This window comes from Gymnogyps californianus, chromosome 7 (assembly GCF_018139145.2).
Source record: "Gymnogyps californianus isolate 813 chromosome 7, ASM1813914v2, whole genome shotgun sequence".
NCBI classification, from domain to species: Eukaryota; Metazoa; Chordata; class Aves; order Accipitriformes; family Cathartidae; genus Gymnogyps; species Gymnogyps californianus.
In genome coordinates this window covers 21,476,417-21,494,376 of record NC_059477.1, presented here as the reverse complement: position 1 = coordinate 21,494,376, position 17,960 = coordinate 21,476,417, and the positions used below count along the sequence as shown (strand labels likewise).

The 17,960-nt window shown below is 41.7% G+C and overlaps 1 protein-coding gene across 1 annotated transcript; it reads left to right on the top strand.

The window, feature by feature from the left end:
- Positions 1-1,407: 1,407 nt before the first annotated feature.
- Positions 1,408-17,753, top strand: GORASP2 (golgi reassembly stacking protein 2). The gene is made up of 10 exons (XM_050900161.1): positions 1,408-1,535; positions 10,115-10,195; positions 10,981-11,184; positions 11,605-11,691; positions 12,150-12,280; positions 12,890-13,022; positions 13,149-13,272; positions 13,635-13,721; positions 15,814-15,909; positions 16,704-17,753. The coding sequence occupies exons 1-10, from the start codon at positions 1,473-1,475 to the stop codon at positions 17,021-17,023; spliced, it is 1,326 nt and encodes a 441-aa protein (XP_050756118.1). The 5' UTR covers positions 1,408-1,472; the 3' UTR covers positions 17,024-17,753.
- Positions 17,754-17,960: the final 207 nt, after the last annotated feature.

Below are 17,960 nucleotides of genomic sequence, written 5' to 3'. Positions count from 1 at the left end.
GTAAGCATGCCTGAACTGGTGTGCAGACACAATCCAGAACTGGCCATGCCTGACGAGAGTGCCTGGAGAAACACTGGCTGTCTGCTCTGGTGGAAACACCTGGGCACAGTGAGGCGGCCGAGGATGGGAAGGGGGTCGGTCATTTCTGCAGGCAGCACTGGGGTAAATCCCAAGCACAGTGCAGAGAGGCTTTTAATACTAACCAGTAAAACACTATGATAATACAGAAGGAAATGAGTCCAAAAGAAGCGAGGTATGCTAATATGAATTTCCTTTCTGTGCTCAGTTGAGGATCTTCAACACTGTGTTCCAGTTCACTAACAAATGCTGTTTCTGCATTACTGAAAATGACCAGTGACGCCAGCACTCCTGAAATAGGTCCCACCTCTCTGGAGAGCTGTAGTACCAGAACCAGGAGGCGCTAGTTTGCGTGGGCAGGCTATGGGCTTCCAGGCTTCCAGGCAGAAGGGACACTCTCAGAGAGGAAGAGATTGTCTAAGCCTTAGATTCATAACACTCCCTGACAAACCACTGTCCACCTCCTGCAGCTACACTGTGGCATCAAGGTGGCTCAGGGCTGGATTTTAATGCTGGACCAGCTAGCGGCTCTCCCCGCACAAACAAGCTGGAGAGGAGATCTCTGTCGTGACACACCACGCATCTGCAATGAGAATCTATCCCGTTATCTTGTTAATGTCTGCGAGGGGATGCATGCCGTGAAACAGGTTAATTCAAAATGCCGCTCTTGGGCAGCATTTCCCGCCCAAGCTGGTCTGTACCAATGCATTAATCCTTTCACTTCCGCTCCAGCTACCAGGCGATTTCATGCCCACCCGGCAATCCCGATGCTTGTGTCTCACTTCGAAGCACCTGATGAGCTCTCTCCCACGGACAGGAACAGCGTTCAGAGCTCGCTGGGATTTCAGTTTTGCCTCGAACTCCGTAGAGAGCTGTAGGATTAGAGAAGCCAGCAGAAGGTATGACCTGCCCCAGCTTGCCCTCTCTATGTTCTGCGCACCCATTTACTGTACATTATTAATATAATTAATACTAATATACATTAATTAACTACTCCTGTCTAGCACGGCCGCCGTTTCCCGGCCCGTGGAGCCCGGGCGGGCAGAGACGCGCCCCCGCCCCGCGCCTGGCAGCGCCGCCCTCAGCCGCCAGGGGGCGCCGCCGCGCCAGAGACGAGCGGGAGGCACGTGGTCCATCGCGGCCACCGTACTGCCTCCGCCTCCCCGGGAGCTGAGCAGGCGAGGTCTGTCCTAGGGCGGCCACCGTACGGCCTCCGCCTCCTCCTGGCGGCGGGGGCGCCCGGCAGGGGGCGCTGCGGCGCGGCCTACCGGCGTGCCCCGCGCGCGGCCTTCGCCCGCCCCTCCCCAGCCGGGCGGGAGGGAGCGAGTGCCACGTCCCTGGTGCGTGGGGCTTTGTGCGCGGAGCAGCGCCGCCGCCGCCGCCCGCCCCCGGCCATGGGCGCCTCGCAGAGCGTCGAGATCCCCGGCGGGGGCACCGAGGGCTACCACGTCCTGCGGGTAAGGGCGGCGGGGAGGCGGGCGTGCGCCCCGGTGGCCGTTAGGCCGGCGGCGGCCCTTGGGCCCGGCGGCCTCTCCCTCCGTGGGTCCGCGCTCGAGCGGGCCGAGGGGCTCCCCGGGCCGGGCGGCCCCGCCGCGCGCCTCGCTCGGCGGGGAGGCGCTTGGGCAGCGGCGGCGGCCGGGACTCCCGGCGCCCGCGGCCGGGCCTCCGCCGCGGCTCGTGGCGGCGGTGACATCCGCGGCGGGCTCCGCGCCGCCAGCTGCCTTTCCCGGAGGAGCGAGCTGCCGCGCCGCTCTCTGCGCGAGACTTTCGGGGCGCCCCGCCAGAAGGGCTCGGCTCCGCGCTGCCGCTGCCCGGGGCTTCGCCTCAGCCGCGCGGAGCTGCCCGCGGCCTGCGGCCTGTCCCGGCCCGCGGCGGCAGCCCGGGCGGGCTCCCAGCCGCCTCTCCCCGGCTGGAGACATTTGGGTGGCCCGGAGTGTGCCGTCAGGTTGCGCCGTCTGCGCTTCAGTTTGTAAACAGGCCGGGAGGGACGGTGCGTGGGAGGTGGTGCTGCTTTTTGGGCAGCCTTTGGGGGCAAGGCTGCTTCTCCTCTAGGAAATGCTGTTAGCACACTAGCTTGCACACGTTCAAACTGCAGTTTAAGAGCTGCAACCCTTTGGGTCCCTTGCTTGGATAACACGTCAGGCTTTATCTTGATCGTTGCATCATGATCTGAACTGTAGCTGCTTCACCCCTCGACAGTAGTTCTAGGGGTGTTAGATCAAGGCATTTAAATGACAGGCGTCACACCTGACAGCTGCATTCATAGTGAAGGCAATGTTGCTATTTTTCATAATTATGTAGTTTTTGTTCACGCTGTGGCCACAAAATTTTGGGTTTGTGTGCGACAAAATATTTTGGTAGGCTGCATTACAGGTCTTGTGAGCAGCCTTTTGGAAGTCCTTTCTTTAGCATGTGTTTCTCATTCAGTGAGCAGAATGGTACCTGGGTTGTGTGCTTGAATCTGAGGCACTGGGTGATACAGTAACTTTGCCGGCGTTACTAATCGTCTTGCCCACACCGCAGTGCTTTTGCCACTGTAGTTAGTGCGTGAGTACCCTTACTGTAGGTACCGTGCTGGGCTAGTTTTTTGTTGTCATTGGACCTTCTCAGATCGGCTCTCTGTCTAGAGCTAGCCCCATGTTTTAGACGTGTGAAAGAGCACAAGACCTCGACTTACATGAATTAGTACTTCCTTACTTGGTCCAGCTTGCTAGCAGCGAGCTACAACTATATGTAGAATACCATGGTGAAAAAAGAACAGAGATCGTCTTTCAAGTGTTAAAAAATGCTGATGTAATACTTTTGAGAAGCAAACATTGATGTTCTGATGAAATCCAAACATTCATCTGTTAAAATTTACATATAGGCTAAAGTCATAGTGGTCTTTGTTTCTTCCTTTTAATGTTACTAATATATAACAATCCCATGTTAGTAATATATGACAATCCATTTTGTCTTTTCTTTTTCCCCCACAAAAAACACTTTTGCGGTTTGGTAAAAGTGGCAGACTTTTTTTTTTTGGCGTAATATAGTGTAAATGTCATGTGCTTTTTATTTTTGAGGGTTGTAAAATCAGTAAGTACTCTACAGTAAGAATATCAGTTATGTCAGATTTGTCAGTTCATACTGTTTGATTAAAGCATGGACTGAGATGCATCTCTTTTATGAAGTACAATCTACTTGTTTTTCTTGTAATCTTGTTTGAATCTGGCACCTTTTGTTTTCATTTAGGCACCTTTTGGTTGTAATGTTTTTGCTATGACTTGAAGTGGCAGTGTTTGATTGCCAGTCTTTGTAAATGTAGTTGGTAGGTGCACATTAAGGAAGTTGATTTCTGAGAGGACAGCCATATTTACATTAAATGGACGAAAGGACCTGCCTGTTGTCTTAAACAGACTGATGTCTCTCTTTTTCACTGCCTTATCTTCTTGCTGATGTCTTCAAACACCACAACAATGAGCAATTTTTTTTTTTTCTGTGGACAGGCATCTTAAATTGCATCATGATCCCAGTCTAACAGGAATTGGGCCTGTGCTTATATTTAGTTGGGGGTGTAGATTCAGAGCAGAGAAAAATTCTGAAGTTTCACAGTTGTAATTTGGAATGTTTATATTGAAATGCATGTGGCATACAAGTGACTGGATTTTTCCTCTATAGTTTTTCCAAGTTTAATTTTCTAGTTGGTATTCTGGAGTAAGTTTGTTACAGACAAGTGTGTTTGGCTGACACTGTTAGAGGAGCTCTGCACAAATGCTCTGTCTGCACAGACCGACCTTGGGTAGAACTTGGGGTCGAGCAAGACTGCTATTTTCTTCTAATTTATTCTCAAGTAGACTTTCTTTCTGAACTCAGTATTTTAATCAGATAAATGAGAATGGTAAAAGGAAAATGGCAGTAGTCTTTCAGTGTTACAGTTCTAATTCAGATAAGGTCAGATTTCTTTGATAATGCCAAACTTCTGTAAATAGTATATAGTGGTCATTTTTAAGTTTTCATTAGTTGTTGGAAAACTAGTGACATGTCAGAAAATCTTTTCAATTATTGGAAGAATTGGTTTGGGTAGGGCAGATAAATGAAAAATATGTGTTAAAAGGCCATGAAACAAATGAGTTAACATTGTTCAGAATGACCGTAGGAGCCAAGTACAAGTTGCCAGAGGGATAAGCAAACTGAGACTGTTGCAAGTCCCAGGTTTCTTACAGTGAGACTTTTAGACTGTACACGCGGCCTCCCTACAAAACTGATAGCAAGTCTCTTGCTCTGCTCGCTTCAAACAGGAGCAGAAATATATACGGCAAGTGAATGTATTGTTCACTGTTAATTTCTGATGTAAGTTTTTGCAGATTACTTAAATCTTTTTGGCTGCTCCTGTTAATATTCTGTGCAATATCACTTTCATTGTGAGCTTTATTATCAGTGCACTTGTAACAGGAAATACGAACACTCCAGGACTGAAGCACTGTCGAAGGAAAGCGATTTCATGATGTGCATACCTGACAGCAAAAGTTGCTGGGGGTGTTGGTCAGCAGCCGGCTGAGTATGAGCCGGCAGTGTGCCCAGGTGGCCAAGAAGGCCAACAGCATCCTGGCTTGTATCAGAAATAGTGTGGCCAGCTGGACTAGGGAAGTGATTGTCCCCCTGTACTCGGCACTGGTGAGGCTGCACCTTGAGTACTGTGTGCAGTTTTGGGCCCCTCACTACAAGACAGACATTGAGGTGCTGGAGCGCGTCCAAAGAAGAGCAACAAAGCTGGTGAAGGGTCTAGAGAACAAGTCTTATGAGAGCGGCTGAGGGAACTGGGGTTGTTTAGCCTGGAGAAAAGGAGGCTCAGGGGAGACCTTATTCCTCTCTACAACTACCTGAAAGGAGGTGTAGCGAGGTGGCTGTTGGTCTCTTCTCCCAAGTAGCAAGCGATAGGATGAGAGGAAACGGCCTCAAGTTGCGCCAGGGGAGGTTTAGATTGGATATTAGGAAAAATTTCTTCACTGAAAGGGTTGTCAGGCATTGGAACAGGCTGCCCAGGGAAGTGGTTGAGTCACCATCCCTGGAAGTATTTAAAGGACATGTAGATGTGACACTTAGGGACATGGTTTAGTGGTGGACTTGGCAGTGCTAGGTTTGTGGTTGTACTCAATGATCTTAAAGGTCTTTTCCAACCTAAATGATTCTATGCTTCTATGTAAGAATTTTTATCTGTGAGAGATTTGTATGCTGCTGTGTTATGTGCTGTTCTCCCTAAAAGATACTGAACAGCAGTGCTCAAAGTTTAGATTTCTAACTTTTACTTGAGTACTTCGGTTTGTTGTAGTAGAGATAAAAACATGTTACCATAAAGAGATGACTTATTTTTTAAGGGAGGCTCACATTTTAAAAGCTTGAGTTAAATTCTCTGTGCTAAAATAAAATTTGATGCTACATATAAGGAATCTATTTTCTTACAAAAAGCTTATAAAGCTTTTTCTCTTGAAAACTACGTGTTTTGTAAGGAAATTCAATACAGTTGTACCGTGTAATGTGTTAAAATAGCTGACAGAAATAAAATGGATTCTGTCAGACCTAACAGGAATTGCTTATACACAGTACATAATGAAATTTTATTACCAATTACAGAGTGGATAGAAGAACTACAAAAAAACTTCTTTCAGCATTTTGTTGGTAATAAAGTAAATATTAGGAAGTATTTCTTATGTGGGGGAAAAAAGCTTCAGAGCTTCTGCTCCTTGAAAGTTGTGTATTTAGTGCTTGAAGCTAAGCTTCTGAAAGTTTAAGTGGACACTAGTATAAGTTATCTGACTTTCAAAAGAGCCTTCATCTGCCTCTGAAAATCAGGGTTTCCATGCCTAATTCCATTTACGTTAGCACTGCTCACTCGGAGCTTAAATTTGTGACCACTGTGTTGCTGAGCTGCCTTATTATAATGTGTATGTACAATATATACTGTGTAGGCATAGAGTGATAGTGTTGGGAAAGGTGTTCAGCAAACAGAAACTTTATGTATTTACCAAAAAAAGATGTCTTTTTAGTAATGCAGGTTAAAATTAGTGTCTTGACCTTGAAACCTTTTCCCTGTTTAATTCTTGACAGTGAATTAGAAGTGAAATAATTAGTGTGTAATCTATGTGCTCAGCAGCCCTGCTGTCATCTTGGTGAGAAACTGCCTGCAGCATTGTACGAGGCTGGAGGAGTCATACAGCCCTTTTCTGCCTTCTGACATTCAGCATTCTTCATAGAGGTTTTCTTCACTTGCTCTTAAAATGCTCCGGTGGTGGCAGTTCCACAGCTTCTCTGGGTAGTCTGTTCCACTGTTTTTCTCTGCTGTTAGAAAGTCATGGCATTTACCCACAGGTGTCTGTAACTTATATGTCTGAAATAACAGCTGGCTTTGAGAGTATTAGGCTTCCCAAGCTGCCACGGATGGTGTCTTGCCTGCAGTGGCATCTGTTGTAAATGGTATTACTTGATTATTTCTCAGTCCTTATTCAATTAGAAAGGCAAGTTACTGAATACGTACTTGGGGCATACAGCAAAGCTGCACAAAGCCAGATTGCTCAGGAGGCCTAGAGTTTAAGTACATGGAATCTTTATTTCCATCATTAATAAGAAGGGTTTTGTGCCCTTGTATTTCCTAAGGTCCCTGGTTATCCTTTGTTGCTGTAGTTCCTGGAAGAGAACCATGGCCACAGAGCTTTGAGCAGAGAGCTGTTTTGTGCGTTGGCACTGCGTGATGGTGATGAATTGTGCGGGTAGCTGGCTGAAAATAAGGTGGTGCGACATAAAAACTGTATGGGGTCAGCGCGATTGTTGTGCAGGGCTGAGTATGTCGCTTCTTTAAGGAGGAGATTTTTCATGTGGAATGAACTCGGAACTTCTGTTTTGCATTTCTGGGACTGCCAGGCATAACAATGCTTTTCCATCAGTGACGTTGGGCCCAAACAAGCTAGGGAAATAGGAAACTTTTTGTGACTGAACCTGTGCCTGGCAGCATGAGGAAACGTGATGACAGAAGGGATGCAGCTACATGCTTCTGAGGTGTATGTATGATTGATGCAACTATAAGACCTTGATTTCTTTTAGATACAGCTTCCTGGTAGTTTTTACATGCCCGCTTAGAAACAAACCATGCAGAGATGTTCAGGATTGATGGATTTGGGGGAAGGTGTTCAACATCTGAAGATGCTTTCTGCAAACTAATTGTTCGGAACTTGGAAACTCTCGCAGTCCCTTCATCAGTTTGGGGCAGACTATAAATAATTTACTTAGAATACTAAATCTATACATCCCAGGTGTCAACGAGCTTGACATTGATGGATGCTGAACATAGGTAATTCTCATTTATTGTAGGTGCTCCTTCTCATTTTAAAAGATTACCTTATTGAATACTGGTCACTGTTGGTTCACAGTGTTCAGGATGTAATCTACTGGAGATTGTGGGGGAGGGATATTGTGTCAGGGTGTAGGGGTTTTGTTGTTTGGGGTTTTTTTAAGAAGTTCATTTGGAAATGGAGGAAAATCTCTGAATAAAGAGTGGACCATGTCAGGACTGCATTTGCAGCTGTCCTACTGGCTGAATGAAGTCTGGCTTTTCATAATTTCAAGGCCGTGACATATATTCAATCCTAACAATCTGATGTGTTACCTGAATAAATGTATCAGTTTGCTGGATTTACTGATTTTTAATGATGAGGTATAGAAAGACATGTTCTGTCTTTAAAATTCTTGTTTTCCCAATAACTTCTGAAACCATCTGCTGATTTCATTTTGGTATAAAGCCTTTATGTCAGGCTCATTAAAAACACAAAAGGTAAGTTCTTATATGCCACACGCAATAGGTGGTGGAATGAGAGGGAGAGAGAGAGGCTATTGAAGTATTTTCACGTCACCTCCCTAAACTGAGGGAAGAGCAACAAACAGCACAAGCTCATCCTACATTTGCTACTAGAAAAATCACATCCGAGGAGAGGATGTTTTGAATGACTAAATTACAAGAGAAACTTCAAGCCTGAGAATGCAATTATGGAGCATGTCCATAGGAAACCAGTGTTCTTTAATTCTGCTTTCATGAAACTGTTCGTTTAACCTTTTTTTGGCAGGAAGGCCTTGAGTACCCAACTTAGTAAGTAAATGCTTTCTACTTTTGAGAAGAATAATTCATATAGTGTATTTTAGCCTCTCTGTGGCTTTTCTCATAAGCTAAAATTTCTGGTTTTGGAGGCTGTTCTGAGGTAGCTCTACATTATTGAAAGTTTTCATATCTACAGTTAAAGATGAGCTCTAGAGACAGTCCACTAATGTCAAAGCAACACCCACAGTGTGCCTGGGAGTTTCTATGCAACTAGTGTCAGAGGGTCTGCTACATGGAGCTTAGCTTATACTTTTACCCTATTACCTGGTGCACAGCTTGCTATCAGATCTCTAGTTACTCTTTGTGAGAGGCATCTTGAACCGACAGATTGAGTAAATAACATGGAGGCAGTAGTTTGGATCTAGTTAGCGGGACGCCAAGTTACTTTGGTGATTGAGAGCTGTGGTTCTGTACAGTTAATACTTGGCACAGAGGGAGAATATGTGTACCCCCAGTTGTAGAAAATTATTTCCAAGGAGCATGCAGGCATCTTGAAGAGACACTTCTGCAGACACACTTCAAGTTAGTTAGAAATGATAAATGTGGGGTTTGGGGATGTTACTGCTGCCTCAGTGATTTTTATTACATTGGGATAATGTTGGTTTCATGCTTTTTTGCTGCTTTACAAATCTTAGATAGTAATCAGTGTGATGTGACGTGACTCTGGAACTACTGATTCCAGATTATTTTTTCTTTAATGAATGTTAGATTATGTGACACTAGTGTTCTAAGCTTCTGGCATCTGTTACAGAAAGCTACCCACAAGTAACCTGAGTTTTTTTCCAAGCTCTGATTTTGTGAATGTGTTGGGCAGAGATAAATAGATTCTAAGAGGACAGTTTTAGTAGTAATCAAGCTTATTTTTTTTTCCATATTAGAATATTTTGTTCTAGATGAGTCATATTAAGAAAACTCAATTCCTGCAGAATCAGACTGGTATTGAACAAACTAGCAGATTTGTACCAGTTCTGTCAGATGGAATAGCACGTAATGTAAGAAACCACACTGTAAAGGGTAACGCTTTTTAGATCTTTTTGGAATATGAATGTGCCACATAAAAGAAAAAGCCAGCAGGTAAAATGAATCAGCTTACAGATAAAGAAAGAGAGTCTTTACTACAAAGGCTGTAGGAAAAATCTGATAGCCATATTGGAGTTACTTTTGTCTGTCAGCAATGCATGTAATAGTGAAAAAACAACACTGGCAAAATGTCTCTCAGTTACTCCATTTGGAATTAAGTTATACCATTTGGAATACTTTAAGCTTCTGCGAGCAATGTGTATCCAATACTTAGGCCTTGTCCTAGTGGAGTGGTTGAATTTGAGCTGCCATGGCTGCAAAATTGCACATATCCCTTTTCTTGCAGCTTGTTGGTATGTTAACGAATGATTGGTTTTACAGATGCCCTCTATGTCTTAAGAATGTCAACAGGTGATGTTTAATCATGAGATAACAACTCGTGCTTACACAGATGTGACTCTCCTTTTCCTCTGGGAAGTGTAAGATAGAAAGCAAGGTCCAACGTTGGTATTTCTGTGGAAAGATACTGCTTTTTAACCAACTTTTTCAGAATTCATTAAGCTTGTCCTTTGACCATAATCTCCTTTATTGAAATAAGTATCTGCAATTTATCTGCTGCAGCTGTTAAGCAGTGCTTATCCCAGGGAGTGGCTACTGTTGTGTCATTCCTCAATAATTTATAAATTACTCATTCTTTTTAAATGTTTCTCTCTCTCTCTTTTTTTTTTTAAGGGAGGGGTTTTTGGGTCCAAAAGATTATATTTGAACACTTAAAAATCATACATACAAACATCAGTAGCTTCTAGAACTACAGTTTGCACAATTAGAAATATAATTCTAATCTACAAATCAGCGTTGGTACACTTTTGCTAAATTCTTGTTTAACTTCATTAGGTACAAGAAAACTCACCGGGGCATAGAGCTGGATTGGAGCCATTCTTTGATTTTATCGTGTCCATTAATGGTTCAAGATTGGTAAGTGTGTTGTTATTTTATAGCTCTGAATATAAACAATGTGTTGAGAATCCTATTTTTATAGGTAAACCAATGCATTTGTTTTATTTAAATGTATATAAAATATTTCTCCTTAGTTGAAAATGAGAAAGCCTAACTGGATCAGAAATTAATTTCCTTCACCCTGTAGTTCTATCAAAAATTTAGCTGGAGAATAAGGATGCAGACAGACAGACATGCTCTCTGCAGACATCTGCGCCAGCAGAAGATAGTGCTACCTACTGATCCACCGCTAGCTGCTTGTGTTAGTGCCCCCATAGTTCTGTCTGTAAAACTGCTTGTGTGAGAACTTGCAAACTCATTTCAGTCAAAACAGGTTGATTAAAAGAGCTGCTGTCAAAGCTGTTAGCTAGGCAGGAATCATGGGGGAAAGTTTTCAAGCAGAGCTGTAGTGAGACAACAAACCATTATAGCAGTGGAAAAGAACAGCTGTGGGTAAGCTCTTCCACCAGTACGGCTGGATTCAAGAAAGCCTCTGCAAAGCTGCAAGGCGCATTGTATCACGGGTTTAATTAAAGTGCTTTCATGTTTGGAAAGCGTGATCTGTTACTGTGAAATCCCAGGTTTTTGCTGGAGTTGTATTCTATAATTGTGAAGGGACTTGAAGCTTGTTATAAAATAGCTGTAGATACATATTCTGATAATGCACAGTGTTTATAGAACCTTTGAAATACAAAAGTGGTGCTATAGAACTGGATGCCTGCTGTGTTAAACACTAAACCAAGCTCTTGTTTGAACACTGACAGAATAAAGACAATGACACTCTCAAGGACCTGTTGAAAGCAAATGTTGAAAAACCTGTAAAAATGCTAGTGTACAGTAGCAAAACACTGGAACTGAGAGAAACGTCAGTGACCCCCAGCAACATGTGGGGTGGACAGGGCCTGCTGGGCGTGAGCATTCGTTTCTGCAGCTTTGATGGGGCCAATGAAAATGTATGGCATGTTTTGGTACGTACGGACTTCCAAGTATTTTTCTTACTGTTGCTGACTGTTAAACCTTTTATCTTTTTACTGAAAAGTAACTTGCAAGGGGGTACACAAGCCATGAGATCAAATTGGTCTATTTTCTCTTCATTGATTTTGGGTTTGGAAAGACTTTTGAACTAGAACTGTATGTCTGAGTATATTATCAAATCTTGTACTTAAATCGGTGGTTTTGTACAGTACTCAGAGCTCCTTGTAACAGTATCAAAAGAGACTGTTATCTAGACACTGTTTCACTAGTTCAGTGACTGTTCTACTAATTGTGTTGAAAACTTGACCAGTTTGTCTGTTTGACTCAAAACCTGTGTGAAGTGCACATCTAACTGTTCTGCTACACCCCCTGACAGTTACATAGTGTTTTGTAACTTTCCATCTTAAAATTAGGAAGTGGAACCAAATTCTCCTGCTGCATTAGCTGGACTTAGACCTCATAGTGACTATATCATTGGAGCAGACACCGTCATGAATGAGGCAAGTATATAAAAATAAGATTTTTTTTTTTTTAAACTAAAAAAAAAATTGTACCAGAGCAGTTTGAAACATGTTCTGTCTCTGTTCAGTGCTAATGGAAGTAAGTTAATGCAAAGAGGAAGGAGCTCTGGCATGGTGCCTCTTCTTTGTGCTTAAATGCAATTCTGGAAATAAAGACTGCTCTTAAATATCTTCATGAAGTCAGATAGAAACTTTTTCTGTACTCTAGTATTAGTATTTCAAATAGCAGATTTGAAGTCTGGGTTGTGCCACATGTCTTCTGAGTTGCACTAGCAAAGCACATTTTAAAGTTGGCCTTGTGATAAAACAGCAGCACTGCAACATGAAGCAGTTACCAGGTTCTGTTACAGAAAGTTAGGACTAGGAAGATGATCATTCTAATGTCAAATGATAAAACAAGGACAAGAAAGTCCTTATTCGTTTTTATCCTTTTGCAGTCTGAAGATCTCTTTTCCCTTATTGAAACACATGAAGCAAAGCCATTAAAACTTTATGTGTACAACACAGACACAGATAATTGTCGGGAAGTGGTGATTACTCCAAATTCTGCCTGGGGTGGAGAAGGCAGGTAAGGAGACAATATGTTACAGGGGGACGGGATGACTTTCTTATAGCACTAGCCTAAAAGCTGCTTGCTTAAGTTTTCTACAAAGACAGGAAAAGAGTGGTATTATATCAAAGGCATTTCTGCTATAATAAATTATATATTTACTTGAAATTCAGATTTAGTTACTAATGAGGCGTGTGTATTTACACAGTAAACTGGCTAGTGCAAAAATGCACAAAGTACAACGGTTGCTTTCTGCATTAGGCTTCAAATAGTGGTTAGGCTGTAGTATATTCTTAAAGTATTGCACAGTAGCCAGAACAGAGGACTGCAAATAATAACTGTGAGTTGAATTCCAAGCTGTATACCTGATATAGCTGCTTGGTTTAAATAACAATGAAATTTATTTTGTGCTAAATGTTTATTGCTAAAAGCTACAGAATTTCCTTTCAGCTGTCTCATATTGATTATTTCTGCATAGAAAATGAGGCAACATTGGGGGGGAGGGGAAAGTTGTACAGAATTTATCTTGAAACTTGTTGGCGTCTTGAGTTATTCGTGCATTGCTTGCTATGGAGTCTGTAGTTGTAAAGTCACTTCACTGACTTTTAAATGTTCATATTTTAAAAGCTTAGGATGTGGCATTGGTTATGGATATTTGCATAGGATACCTACACGCCCATTTGAAGAGGGAAAGAAAATTTCTCTCCCAGGACAGTTGCCTAGTGCATCTCTCAGTCCCCTCAAAGATGGCTTCACAGAAGTAAGTTGTAGTCACTTCTTTGGCTTGGTAAAAATGGATTATGATGTTATATTGCTTTTCTGTGTCTGTTGGTTCTTGTGCAAACAAACCCTAATGCTGGAACTTTCTTTTTTTCCTTTCAATAAGGTTCAGCTGTCATCAGTTAATCCCTCAGCCACATTACCGCCTGGGTCAGCAGGCCTTGAACAGAGTCTTTCAGGACTTTCTATTAGTTCACCCTCAACTACTGTCAGTAATGTTCTCAGTACAGGTTGGTATGGAAGTAACTGACTTCTGAAATGCATGGGGTTTCTGACTTTTTTGCATTCACAGATGTTTCTATCAATTTAATAGAAGGCAGAAGAGAGAATAAAATTTTCTCTTCCCCAGACTTTTCTCAACAACAAAGGCTGGAGTACTGTAATTGTGCCCTACTTGCTCACAGAATAATTGCAGACAACTATCAGAAATACAATGCGTATTATTTAGAATACTGTTTTTCTCCATCAACATTTTATGGTTAAGGCAAATAGTAATTCTCCTGTAAGCAATTATTTATTTGTACTCCTTAAGGAAGGGAGCTGAAGTGTTGTATGATTAAAATTAATGTTGTTTTCCTGTATACTCCACCAGGTGTTCCAACAGTTCCCTTATTACCACCACAAGTCAGTCAGTCCCTTACCTCTGTGCCACCAGTTAACCCAGCAACTACATTGCCAGGTCAGTAGGTAAAATTTCTTAAAACATTTCTGAAACAAAAATCTTAAGGGAGCAAGGGAAGAGAGCTGTCTCTCTTGCTGGGGGGTGGGAGGGTATACCTTCATACAACTTAAACATTTCATGTTAAAGATCTCTATACAACCTCTATACAACCTCTATAATGTTAAGAATTTTTTTTTATAGCATGTGCACAGCATGTCTGTAGCACCAAGGACTGAGTTGGCAACAAAGTTTACAATCATTTACCTTTTAGGGCCCCCTGCACAATAGATGCAGCATTCAGGATTTCTCAGGAAGGTATTAGCTTTGCTATTTGCAACATTTCTTCAGTTGATATGTTGTTACTTTCCATAGTTCATAAATTGTATGTTGCAAAATGCTTCTGCAAATAACTTCGTGGTCCGGTTTGTCCTTTGGACTCGGACATCATGACAGAAGAAAGATCTGAGAAGGCACGTCTGGCCTATTTTTTGCATTCCTTTCTCCATAAAACCTCCATTTTAGGAAACTCCTTTTTAATACTCTGCTTGATCATTCTTCCTGGTATAAATAGAGGGCTAACAATATAGAACTGTATGTTGCAGTTACTGTTTCTGAATTATTTAGTAATTTAAACAGGTATAACAAAAGTAAGAGTCTGTCTACAAAGTGGTGTGCATCATTTCCTGATAATAATGAACATTTCAAGCACTAGTATTCCAGAATTATTCACAGTGGGTAAGATGAGGATTGTATGGGAATTTTGCCATGTAATTGGTGCACTGGTACAGGACTCGATTGTGCATTCCAAAACACTGAAGAAGTTGTATTTTATGTTTTGTATGCTATGAGACAAGTAGATAAAGATGTGTCCAAAAGTTTTAAGTAATGCTTGGAGGTATGCTCTCTAACATAGGAAAAAAATGTGTAGTAGAGCTAAGCGCATGCAAACAGGGCAGAGAACTTTAATCTTGTACTGCTTAGAGAAAATAGCAAGCTACTAAGAAGTTCAGCTTCTGTTAATGTCCTCTTCTTCTCCAGCCCCTTATCCACCCCTTCCCCAAAATCTGCAAATACGAATTTTCCTTTCACCTTGTTCTCTGAATAGTATCATTGCTTTTTTGAAAGCTATTAGAATATTTCTTGCAATTTGCATAGCCATACTAGTTAAATTGTAAGTATTAAAAATATAGGAGGTTTAAAATTTGAGTGAATTTGTGTGAAGTTCAGCTTTTTTCAGGTTTTAAAAAAGTTCAAACCAAAGTTGCTTGTAGCTGAGCTGTGAAGGCTCTTTGAGTCAGATTATGTCAGCCTTTGTGGCTAATTAATTCACAGGTGGGTAAAGATGACTGGTTTTTAATCAAAATTTGTGTACAGTGGCCTTGCTTTAAGACTTTTCTCCTCTCCGACTTATTACTGTAGTATCAACAGTTTATTTCAGAATTAGCCTTCTCTGAGCTAAACACAGAGTAGGAATAGAGCCTTTGCCCCAGAAATGGAGCTCTTCTGAGACAAGAAATTCAGGAGCGGAAAGATGTTCCATAGCAAACACGATGATGGAAGGGTGTATGTTGTGTTCACATATGTTTCACTTCTATTTTCAGTCCTTCCTGACTTTGAAAGTTACTTTGTCTTGCCTTTTCTATATATTTTTCTGTTTAACTCTAGTTATGAACTAAGTAGAAAACACTATTATTAGAGTAATCAATATTAGAGATCAGAAATACTATGTATTTCATCTATTATTATCTTCTGCCATTCAAATTAGGAATGGAGGGCTTCTGGTACAGTGCTGCAGTGAAATAACTACCTTTGTTAAAAGCTGAACTTGGAATGCAAACCTACTAATTCCTTGAAATAAGATTCTACTTTCCTCAGAAAAATCTGAAAGGTTGGGATTATGTATTTGCTAGTCCGGACTTCCTGCAATAGGTATCTGTTTTTCTTTGTGCAACTTAAAAGCTGAAACTGAGGTGAATTTGCATTCTTATACGTAAAAATGATAATCAAGATGTAAAGCAATATAACATAACTTTAAATGATCAAGAAAATCTCAGAAACAGTTAGGAAAAAACCAATTTTTTCAGCTGTAACTTTTCCACTCTTCTCTTAGGTCTGATGCCATTACCAGCAGGGCTTCCCAACCTGACTGATCTGTCCAAACTTAATTTACCTGCACCACACATTGTTCCAGAAATCATACAGCCTGGTATGTGCTTCTGCAAACTGAAACAGCGGGTCTCTCCTTGATGATCCTTGACACTTATTTAGAGCCATCTGGTAGAGTCCTGAAGAGGATAAATTGAATGTTTGCCTGAGATGCGAGTTGACAGTAGTGCCCAGATTAGGTAGACAAGGAATATGTCTTTAGATAAACTAATTCTAAACCAGTGTCTGTGTTTAGTTGTTTAATCTTATATTACCTGATTTATGATCTCGAAAGAGATTGTGCCAAGAATGGAAGTATATAGTATTATGGGTAGAAGAAAATGTGAGGTGTTTCCTTGTATGCTAGATGAGGAGATTGAAGCACCCTGACTGAATGCCAAAAGTACAAACTAATACTAGATTTATGGCTTTGAATAAAACAAAACTGCTGAAGGTGCACATGGAGCAAGCAAAAAGAAATTGGAAGCTTATATGGAATAAGGTTCTTCTTAACTTCTTGTTTCTGGCAGTTTCAATGAATGCCAGAAAAAAATCTAATAATCAGTATTAATGCATCAAATGCATAGTTCTCTGGGGAGGTAGAAGCAAACTTGAGTTTATTCTGATTCTTCAATTCTGAAATCTGAAAAGTGTCAGGCTTGAAACTAGCCTGCTAAGTCAGTGCTGCACGTATATCGTGCTCACACTAAGTTCAAAAAGCTTCCTTCTCTCCAAGAGTACGTAGGAGATTAGAGAAGGTAAAAATTTTAAGCAAACAGAGAATCTCTCCAGATCTGTCTGTGGTATGCAGCAGCTCACTGCCTTTTTTTTTTCTTTTTTTCTTTTTCTCCTTAGGTTTGCCATCCCTTCCCTCCTTGCCACCTCTGAATCTAATGGGAATAACACCTCTATCAATGCCACCCAAATGTGTTCCTCTGCTTCCTTTGGTCACAGAGGCATCTACAGTGCCTACAGATTTGCTTCCCTCCATTACTCAAGCTGGAAGCTTTTCCGTCAACCCTGGCACTACTGTAAATCTAGAACAGACCTCTATGCTCACCTTGGATAGCGCTGCCCCAACTTCTAAGGCAGCTATGGTTGACAGATCAAGTGAATCCTCTACAGTTAATGAGAAAACATCTGGAGTCACAAGTACACAAGCTTCTGAATCATAACTCCAGATCACTCTGTGGGATTGGCTTGGTATTTATTTAGCCAGGGGGTACATATTTGAAGAGCAAGCTATCATTAATTTCATACTAGTTTGTACTTAATCTTTAGGAGTCCTGTAAATAATATGGAGGTATAATAAAAATAAAAGGGGGTTTATAAAGTGTGTGTGGTGGGAGGGGAGGAAGAGTACTTGTATGTAACCAAAAAAAAAGTCAAGGTGGTAAATAGAATTCCACTGCCAAACTCGGAGGTATATGTTTTTAATATAGGCTGACAGCCTTAGCCTGCTAGGCCTGTCCTTGCTTACAGTTAGCAATTTTTGCTTCTGATAGAAATGAAGCGGTTCTTGCGTGTGACATTTACGTACCATATTTCTTGTTCTTTGCAAGTATCTTGTTACTACAGTGGGGATGAGAATGTTTAATCTGAGTTGTAAATTTTAACACTGCAAAACTTCCACCTAAAGGTATTTCTGTTAAAGTTGCTGAGTGACCTGTTAACTGACATCTCGTTATTCAGCTTGTACACAAATCTTTATTTTTAAGCTCTTGGGAGATGCTCAAGCCATGTTTTGTGACCGCTGCTGCGTTGTTTCATACGCCCACTGTAAAATGGCATTTGGAAGGGAATACAGGAAATGTTAAATGTAGCACACAATTTGGCACTTCATGACTACTGTAAGACAAATTAATGGATTAAGCATACATACAGCAATAAATTCCTGGAATTTTATCCTTTGTGTGACAAAATAGCATGTTTATTTGTTTAATGCTTAAATTCTCATTTAGCTGTTTTTTCGCTCAGCTCTCTCTAGCACAGATCTGTGAAAGGGCTCCCCTCCAGAGGAATGGATCCAAGAGGGAATGCCAGAGTTCTTAATGGCAGGCAGGATCAGCACTAGCGGTTAGATCCGTTGCAGCAATGAGTCATGAAATCTGC